The 10,194-nt window shown below is 42.4% G+C and overlaps 1 protein-coding gene across 2 annotated transcripts; it reads right to left on the reverse strand.

Moving 5' to 3' along the window:
- Positions 1–1,638: 1,638 nt before the first annotated feature.
- GIMAP4 (GTPase, IMAP family member 4) lies at positions 1,639–8,573 on the reverse strand. 2 transcript variants are annotated; one of them, XM_070606973.1, is made up of 4 exons: positions 7,656–7,773; positions 6,281–6,352; positions 3,385–3,417; positions 1,639–3,338 (listed from the first exon to the last, which is right to left on the reverse strand). In XM_070606973.1, exons 2-4 carry the CDS (start codon positions 6,313–6,315, stop codon positions 2,486–2,488), a joined length of 921 nt encoding a protein of 306 aa, XP_070463074.1. In that variant the 5' UTR covers positions 6,316–6,352; positions 7,656–7,773; the 3' UTR covers positions 1,639–2,485. The 2 variants fall into 2 exon arrangements, with proteins under 2 accessions (XP_070463074.1, XP_070463073.1); XM_070606972.1 differs by having other exon boundaries at positions 1,639–3,417; positions 7,656–8,573.
- Positions 8,574–10,194: the final 1,621 nt, after the last annotated feature.

Genomic DNA, 10,194 nt, shown 5'->3' on the forward strand with positions numbered 1-10,194 from the left:
ACAAGTTATTCCTATAGATTATTTTTAAAAAGGCTTTGACGACATTCAATAGTCATTCATGATAAAAACTCTCAAGAAAATAGTGATTGGGGGATACCTGCTTAATAGGATTATACACACACATACACACACACACAAATACATCTTATATACTACTGTAGTCAAGTATCTCACTTACTTAACTGGGAAACACTGAATCCATATCCAGGAACAAAGCAAGCATGCCCATACACTAATGTTCAATATTATAATGGAGGTCTTAGCCAATGGAATTAGACAAGAAAAATCAATTAGAGGTATAAGAATAAGAAGTGATAAACTGTGGTACACCCCTAAGATGGAATAATACTCAGCATAAAAGAGAACAAGCTATTCATTCAGACAACTTCGATGATTCTCCAAAATGATTATGCTAAGTGAATGAAGCCAGTCTCAAAAGGGACTTGGTTTCACTTGTCTCTAGATTCTCAGCGTCTGGTATAAAATCTACCATGAAGTGTGAACAATCAATGAATGATAAGGAATGGATGAAGAGGTATAGACTCCCAAACTCTTGAGAGAAGGACACATGGCACATGCCTCCTTTGTATTCATCACAATGGGTAGTATTTATCAAGGACCTTCTGCTCTGAGAGACAGATGGGCAACAATGCTCTCAGGGTATTTCACATGGGCATCTCATCTCCTGGCCGATTCTCAAGAGCAGAACGTTTTTTCTTTTTTTTTTTTGCCTCATCTACAACGTAAACCTGAATGCAAGGGTAAGAATAATTGAATGCATTGACACAGAAAGTACCACTGCAGTTAAAGACTTTTTTTTCAGATTAAAATTGTATTTACTTTTTCTTGGGAGGCATATATGGCCCTTTGGTTATATATTTGCTTATAGAAGATTCTATTGCAATAGGATGTTAGATTTGTATCCCCCAACTTTGGCTAATACTCCAATGATGAAAACAACAGACACAAAATGCACCCACATTCTGAAGAGTGAAACCAAATCTATCTCACTCAGAGGAACTATTTCTAAAGGAATTGGGAGCATCTCTTTGTAGTCCTTCTCTTACCCTTGAGCCTTTGCTAACTTTTATTAAGTGAACAAACTCATTTTTGTTTTGGAGAAATAAGGGAGAGATCTATGTCCTATTTTGAGCAAATGGCTTGGAGCATGGACAAGCCAATTTCAAGTTGGCATAAGCCACATATACCCACCAGGACATGTTGGTAGAACATGGAAATGTGCTTTGGGAAATCCTAGAAGTTATCAGGTGAGGGGTACCCCGTGGAAAAGTAACAAAGGGACAGGGACTTCAACTCTTGTTGTCCAAATATTGAAGGGAATTTTTGCCCCAGGAAAACCACTGAGGTCTCAGAAACCTTGGTTACACATAATTTCTATCATCACATAATGAACGAAACCAAAGAGAATGTCTTTGTGGTCTTTGACTGGCAGAGGGGTTGAGAACGTGGTTCCAATCTTCCAGGGAAAAGGAGGAGAGATGTCTGGAGGGTAGACCAAAACTAGCTCGAAAATCCTCTGGAACTTTTATGAAAAAGTGAAATTCATCCCCGTGTTCTTAGAAGACATAGCAGAATAGTGGTATTAAAAAAAAAAGAGATTCCAATTGTACACAAATATGAGACAACAGAAAAACTTTATTATAGTAATAATAAGCAAATAACTCAACTGGGTGGGAGCAGCAGTGTGAAGGTGACCCGCCAAGCAGTAAGTACTCAAGCTGTGGGGTTATGGAGGTGGGGGCGCAGCAGTTACTTTCACAGAAAAGGAGAGGACAGGTTATTCAGCAAATTGGTCACTTTGAGGTTGGTCAGAGTTTCTACAGATACATCCAAATGCACCAAACATTCTTGTCCTATCTGTTGAGTCTCTGTCTTTCTCACTTTCTGGCATTTCACCTAATTGAGTTCTGAGAGATCCATTTTCCAGGAACTCTTCATCGACACTTCAATGGGGAGACGATAAGGAACAAATTGAGCCCTTCTGTGAAAACGGAATTAAACAAATTTACATGCATGGAGAAAGGATTCTCTAAGCATCTCCATGGGTGAGTACTGCAGAGGACTGCTCTTGCTCACTCACTGTCCTCCTAAAGGGAAAGTAAGTGAGAAAAGCCCCAGGGCGCGACTGTCTGCCAGTCTGGAAAGAATCTAGAGAGAAATCTTTACTCGGGATGAGCAGAGAGAGCTCGGGGTCATCTTCTCTGGTCTCCTGCATTCCTTTACTCTGTGTCTCTGGGAAAGAATTCACAAGGTAGGGAGCATCCATACTTTCTGCTTTGGAGTTTCACAAATTGAGAATTTGTCCCTCCCTGTTAAATCGATTCAACATCTACCAACTGCCAACAGCGAACTTCACTGCACTCCTGAGTCCTGAGAGACAGAGACCAGCGTGCTCTGACTTTGGGGAATGAGTGGCAGGGCCACCTGAACATATGCAAGAAGTATCGACAGATTTTCATTAAGCTTAATCTTCCCTAAACAGCCGGGAGATGACAAAGGAAGCAATCTTCAGTGCTCCAAAGATTAATTCCAGGGTCCTACTCTGACTCTCAACCTCTTCTCTGGCATTTCGCTGCCTTGAGGCACAGACAGTCTCCCTTTCAGCTAACTCCCTCTCCATTTGTGCCATTTTCTTCTGCTGCTCCAGCTCATCCTCCAGCTTTCTGATTTTCTCTTCGTACTCCTCTCTTATCAGCGCTTTCTCTCTCTCCAGCTCTGCTCTGTAACGTTCATGCAACACTTCGATTTGTTTCTGAATCTCCTCCTCTGCTCTTTGGTACATCTCATTAGTGTAGCATCCTCCCTCATTCTGCATCACCACGTGCTCGACCAAGGCCAGCAGTTGTGCCCTCTGGGCCTCCTGCTCAGCTCCCGTCGCCTTATTGTTGAACAAACAGTAGCGATCGCCAAACTCCTTCATCAGCTCTTGAATGACTTTTGGAGCTACCTTTAGGTAATCGCGGAAGTGGGTCCCTTCCAAGTCATCTTTCCGGGTGAATAAGAGAATCATGTATCTCCTAGCTTTGTGTCCAAACATTTTCAGGATCTTCTCAGTGGCCTTCTGCTCTTCCTGCGTGTAACGGCCCAGCGAGACCACCAGGAGCAGAGCATGAGGCCCCGGGGAGGTCAGGAGGATGCAGCGAGCAATCTCTTTGCAGGTGTCAGCATCCTGTACCTCGGTGTCAAAAACGCCAGGCGTTTCCACAACGACAATTGTTTTCCAGTGCCACATGCTGCTCCCTTTCTCGCTGGACTTGGTGATGGATTTTGCTGCAAGGCCGAAATTAAACACTTTCTTTCCAAGGATGCTGTTCCCTGTTGAACTTTTTCCTGCTCCAGTCTTACCCACTAGGACAAGTCTCAGTTGCAAATCTCTGGGGTTTTGGTCTCCAAGCCCTAAGTCAACAGGGAACAAAAGCCACAGTGTTAGGATCCACCTCCAGCTGTTTCCCCCCAGGACCCCCACCCACGGGCGCCCCCCACTGTTGCCCACTAGCATCCTCTCTCTTCAGTTATGTGTGCACTCACAGGAACTCTAGAGAAAGTCCTCTGGGCCTGATGTTCCTCTTGCAGTGCTTAGGGAAGGCCCAAGGACTTTTCAGGATTCCCTTGAGGTTCTTACTCTGACTTTTTTAGTTAAGTGGCCCACAGAGGAGGGAACAGGATGGCTCAAGAAGTGAACTCTGAGCTGCTGCTGGTAGCTGTTCCTCGTAAGATAATGCAGGAAGCAACACGAAATCTGACTTGGGGACATCGCAGTGGGAGATTATTTTCCCCCCAATTTCTATCCAAAATGGGACTTTTCTTCTTCCCATTAAGAAGTCAGGTAGGTGGGTATCCAGCCCATCGTCCCTTTATATTTCACACATGCAACCATTCTTTCAAGGATTATGACCCACAGGAGAACAAAACACCGAACATTGAAAGTTAACGACTTTAGCTTTAGCAAATCAGGAAGAGGCAATGCTAGATATATCAATAGAAATTTAGTGAAGCTTTTATATTTAAATTAAGAGGTGGAAGAATTATAGCCAGCAAATACATGACAGTTCTCTGGAGTTACTATAAAATCCTTTGATAGTTAACAAATGGAAAAAAACCCATACCGATTAACATCAGTAGAGTTATACTTTCTTAGTTTCATTGGTTAAGCATATTCCACTTTCTGGGGAAGTTGAAAGTTAATTTCAGAGCAGCATAACATGTCAACTGAAACTATGTCTCCCAAATAATTGTGCCTTGAGTCAGACAACAAATAATCTCTATGGCTTTCTCTGTATTTGTATTCGGTAATTCTCCGCATAGCTCTTTAATGTGGCTATAGAGTTGGAGTCTGGGGGTTTATTAAGCACAGACTGGGAGCAGACGGAAGGCAACTGATGAATGCATTTGAGAGCCTGTTTCTCCAAGAAGGTAGACCGTCCCAGTGTAGCCCTCGAGTAAGATTGGTTCCTGCATAAGGAATCCTGTGTTACAACCATTGATTTCTGCTTGGAGGAAATGCATACATTATCATATCACAACATTACAGACAATGTTATTAACTCCATTTTGATTTTTCGAGATACTTCAACATTCACTCACTTCCTCAGACCGAAAATCTAGGAATGGCTCTTGATTCCTCTCTTTCCTTTATTTTCCATTCCCAACCCATTAGTAAGTTCCCTTGGCTCCGTCCATCTTCTCTCCATCTTGAAGACCATCATTCTAGCCCCAGCTACCATCACCACCCATGCCTCAGTTGTCTCCTAACCGGTCTCTCTACTTCCTTGTTGCCCCCTCAGTCTATTCTGTAATTGGAGCAATCTTTTAAAAATATCAAACAAACAGAAGAGAGATGTTGCAGAAACTGCCACTCTGGCTTCCGCAAAATCTGTAGCTAATCCCCATCCCTACACACTTTATGCTGAGGTTTTAGCTAATCCAGAGATTCACAAAACCATCCCTAAAGTAGAATTTCCCACATTTGACAGCCAGAATCCTGGAGTGAGAGAAGTAAATTTCCAGCAGCTGAGAATATTGCATGCAGGATGGCTAAGATTATCTAAGGAAAAATGTGGGCAGGACTTCAGATTATTATTTGGTTATCATCACCATAGAAGACTCCAACCTAAGGCTGTGCTGAGGGCTCTGGTTGGCTATAGAGAGAGGGAGTAGGAAAATCATGAGAGGTGAAACAAAGGGCACCAAAGGCCAGTTCCAACACTGCAACAATTTGCCAATGTGGGCAGCATGTGGATGACGATCTATGCGATAGATTGCAGATATGGCCCTGAATGATGCCCATCTCTCTGTACACATGCTTCTCTGGGATGTGGATTTGCAGCTCCTCCCATCACAATGCTGAGCATATTTCTCCAGCCTTTGAATCTGCCTGGGCTGTGATTTGTTTTGGACAATAGGAAAGTAAAAACGTGATGTAAGCAGAGACTTCAAAAGTGCTGATGCGTTCTGGCGTGCCTTCCCTTTGTTCTTCAGAACTCTGCAACTGCCCCATGAAGAGGCCTGGACTAGCCTCATTGATGATGAGAGAAACAAGGTCCACTTATCTCTGTCACCCTGGCCCACCCAAGAGCCTGCTAACTACCAAACATGCCCATGAGGCTGTGAAAAATTATCCAGTTGCATCCTGAACCACTAGCTTACCACAGGTATATGAGCGAGTCTGGCTGAGATAAGCCAAGTTGACCCAGACCCAAGAACTGCCCAGTTAACCCACAAAATAGAGAGCCAACTAAACGGTTGATGTTTTCCGTGACTTAATTGTGGGGTGGTTTGCTAAACCAGCAAAAGCTCAACTATTGTGGTTATTTCCATGGCTAAGGGAGTAGAAGGAGGTTATGTGACAGAACTGGATGAGGTTGTCTGTTGAACTTGTTGGTTATAGTGAGGCCACTAGAAGCAGGGAAATTAGGGACCTGAATGAGGAATCAATTACTCCCACGTTCCTCCTTCCCAGTCCTCTCCCAGCCTGAAGAGAGGGGCAGAAAATCAACCAGAGAGGCTCCACCTGGCTTGGTGTGTCCACATAGTGGGAAGTAGGACATAAGAACCCTCATCGAGCCTGGGATCAGTCAAGATAGTTCTACCTCTCTTCTTCTTCGCTGTTCTACTGCATCATGAGGAGAAAGCATAGAGGGTCGAGGGAGAAATGACAGAGCAGGGCGAACGAAGAGAAAATGAGAGAGGAGGTTGGAAATGGTTTGCTCTTGCTCAGACAGGAACCCTCCTGGCCTGGGGAGCCAGGGCACCCTCTCACCACGGCAGCTCCTGGGTTCGCTGGGGTTGGAACATGAGCTGTGGTATCGGGCTGCCATTGTAGTTTGAATTCCTGTAGATAAAGAAACATAACTATGTCATTTTAGGGAAACGGAGAGTGACTGGAAACCGCAACCTCCTGTAGCCAACAGTTTCTTTTTTCCATAAACTTGCTACTAGATTTCTTGCCCCTATTTCCCAAGATGTCTCCTCAACTCTCCATTTTCAGATTGTTCCTCTTTCTTTACACAAACATAAATGCTTCACGTGCTTCCTCAGCACTGGCTGTGCATGCCCTTCCCCCACTCTATTCAGTGAATTACTGCTTTGAACGCCATTTATACGTGGCCTGTAGCCTAGACTCTCCTCAGAGCTCTGAACTTTTATACCTCATGCAGCTTCTCCATTTGGCAATTCCACATGCATCTCAAACAGAGCTCAGCAGAAACGGAACCCTTGACCTCCACCTCCACCTTCATCACTGCCCATTTCAAACAGCATCACCATTCAGCCAGTGGCTCAGGCAGAATCTTGGGGTCACCTACAACTCTTCTGTCTTTACCTGCTCGTCCATCTAGCACCAAATCCTATTGCTTCTACTTCCAAAGAATGCAAAATTATCCTTTTCTCTTCATCTTCATGTTAATCCAACGCACTGTCATTTGTTTGCAATGTAACAGGCTCCTAACTGATCATCTCATCTTCAATCTCTTTTCTATTCTATGATCAGATGCCTTTTTAGAACTAAAATTTGATTCCTTTTCTTGTTTAACTTCTTTAATGGCTTTCTATTGCTTTTTTTAAAAAGGAGTTGAAAGTCCTTGGATGGTCCTAAGACCCTGCGTGATCAATTACTCTCTCTCAAAAGGCTTTATCACCACACTGGCCTCCTCATTGCTCCCCAAGCTCCTTCCAACTTCCAGACCCCTGCGGCCCCGCTCCCTCCCCCGGGAGCACTCCTGCTCCAAGCCAGTGCCAGCACACTCCTGCTCAGCCCTCAGCCCTCAGCCCTCTGACACTTCTCCAGGGAGGACCACTCCAACTTCCCCACACAGCTCACCCGCTCACCCATCTCGATCCCTGAAAGCTTCAGATTTGCTTATAAATTCTATAAATGGTCAAAGGAATCATTTATTTGTACAAGTATCCTCTGAACAGTGACCCTGCAAGAGGCGTTCATTTGTGAGGCTCAGCCTTGAAAACAGATTACAGCCTAAAATCAGCAAAGACGGGGAACAGGAACCAACAGGAAATAGATTCTGAGAGTAAGTCGGCCAGGAGGGTAGATACAGACCCAGGGGAGCGGTCCCCTCTCCACCAAATCACACATTCTCTTACAACCCTCCAACCACCCACAAACACCCTTATTCCCTTACCTGGAAAATCTGGGTCCTGCTCACTCCTCTGACTTTGAAGGTGGTGCTAAGCCAGGACACTGAGACGACAGAGGAGAGAGGAAGTGAGGGGAGGAGCTGTTCAAACTTGCTCCTGCAAGAGACTGGCCACCTTCTCATCTAGCAGCTCTAATAGAACTTTCTGCAATGATGGAATTGTATTGTGCAGTCCGAGATGATGACCTTTGGCCACATGGGCTTTTGAGCACATGAACTGTAATGAGTGTGACTGCAGAATTGGATTCTTAATTTTACTTCATTTTAATTAATTTAGAGTTAAAGCAAAATAGGCACACTTGTCTAGTTATCTGAGATACTACATTTAGAAAATGGAAAAGGAACAGCAAATTGGACCTAAAGTAAAGAGAATGAAATAACACGGGGAAAAAATCATTGAAATAGAAAACAGGAAAACAATCATGAAAACACAAGCTGATTCTTTGACAATAACCGAGAAAACTGAAAAGCCTCTACCTACATGGAGAAAAAGAGTAAAAATATACAAATTACCAAGATCAGGAATGGAAGCAGGAACATCACCACAATCTCACAGACATTAAAGCAAAATAATGCACTGTAATGAGAAACTTTATGCTGATAAGCTTGACTCAAATGATAAAATGGACAAATTCCTTAAAAAGCACGAGTTAGCAAAAGTGACTCAAGAAGAAACAGAAAATTTGAAAGGCACTATATCAAATAATAAATTTAAATTGTAATTTAAAGCCTTCTCACAAAGAAAAATCCAGAGCAAAATGAATTCATTGGTAAATTTCATTAAATATTTAAGGACAAAATATATATGATATCAATCAAACTCAGAAAATGAAAGAGAAGGGAACACATCCTAATTCATTTTATGAGGGCAGACATGTCGTGAAACCAAAAGCAAATGCAGACATCACAAGAAAAGAGAACTACAGGCCAATATCCATAATCAAAATAGACACAAAAATCCTTTAAAAATACTAGCAAATGAAATCCACCAGTATACATAAAAATGCTATATCATGACTGAGTGGGGTCAACCCTGAGTGTGCAAACTTCGTTTACCATTTGATAATGTACATAATTCACCATCCACAGATTGAAGAAAACATACACAAACGGTCCCTGACTTAAGACGGTTCGACTTAAGATTTTTCAACTTTACCATGGTGTGAAAGCAATACGCATTAGTAGAAACTGTACTTAGAATCTTGAATTTTGGTATTTCCCAGGTTAGTGATACGCGGTACTATGTTCCCTCGTGATGCTGGGCAGTGGCACCAGGATAAACAGCCAATACACTTGCAACCACGCTGGACCCACACAGCCATTCTGCTTTCACTTTCATGACTGTATTCAATAAATTACACAAGGTATTCAACGCTTGATTATAAAATAGGCTTTGTGTAGATGATTTAGCCCAACTATAGGCTAATGTAAGTGTTGTGAGCACGTTTAAGGTAGGCTAGGCTAGAGTATGATGTTCAGTAGCTTAGGTGTATTAAATGCATTTTTGACTTGTGATATTTTCAATTTATGATGAGTTTACTGAGATGTAACCTCATCATAAGTTAGGAGCAACTGTAATCATTTTAATCACTCCAGAAAAAGCTTTTTATAAAATATAACTTCAATTCATGATTAAACCTCTCAGCAAACTAGGAATAGAAAGGAACTTATTCAATCTTATTAAAGACATCTAGGAAAAACCTATCTCAAACATCATACTTAACAGTGACAGGCTAAGTGTTTTAGACCTAATATTAGGCATCAGGCAAGGATGTCTCTTCAGTATTGTTTGGAGACCCAAGCCATTGAACAGGACAAGACAAAGAAATAAAAGGCATAAAGATTAGAAAGGAAGACGTACAACTGTCTTTATGTGCAGATGACGTGATTACCTATGCAGAAAATGTTAAGCACTCTATTAAAAAGCCAGTAGAACTAGTAAGTGAATTTACACACCTGCAGGATACAAGGTCAATATAAAACAGTCAATTGTATGTTTATTTACCAGCAATGAACAATCGAAAAAGTACATTTTAAAAATAATACAATTTAAAATAGAATATCACATCTAACAATAAATTTAATGAAAGATGTGCATGACCAATACCTTGAAAACCGCAAAAGGAAATCAAGACCTAAGTAAATGCAGTGTTTGTGGATTGGAACACTCAATATGGTTAAGGTGGCAATTCTGCCCTACTTGATCTATAAGTTCAATATAATCTCGATCAAAATCCTAACACAATATTTTAAAAGGAATTGCTAAGATGAGTTTAAAATTTGCACGGGGGGCCAGTCTGGTGGCGCAACGGTTAAGAGTGCACTTTCTGCTTCAGCAACCCAGGGTTTGCCAGTTCAGATCCTGGGTGTGGACATGGCACCGCTTGGCAAGCCATGCTGTGGTAGGCATCCCAAGTAGAAAGTAGAGGAAGATGGGCATGGATGTTAGCTCAGGGCCAGTCTTCCTCAGCGAAAAGAGGAAGATTGGCAGCTGTTAGCTTAGGGCTAATCTTCCTCAAAAAAA

Source organism: Equus przewalskii, unplaced genomic scaffold (assembly GCF_037783145.1).
Source record: "Equus przewalskii isolate Varuska unplaced genomic scaffold, EquPr2 contig_R1995, whole genome shotgun sequence".
Classification (NCBI taxonomy): domain Eukaryota; kingdom Metazoa; phylum Chordata; class Mammalia; order Perissodactyla; family Equidae; genus Equus; species Equus przewalskii.

Excerpts from the sequence above, each read along its gene's own strand:
- GIMAP4 (XM_070606972.1), bottom strand. The coding sequence starts at position 6,338 with ATGGCAGCCCGATACCACAGCTCATGTTCCAACCCCAGCGAACCCAGG. Across the intron at positions 3,418-6,280 it reads CGAACCCAGGAGCTGCCGTG|GGCTTGGAGACCAAAACCCC; the intron begins GTGAGAGGGTGC and ends CTGTTGACTTAG.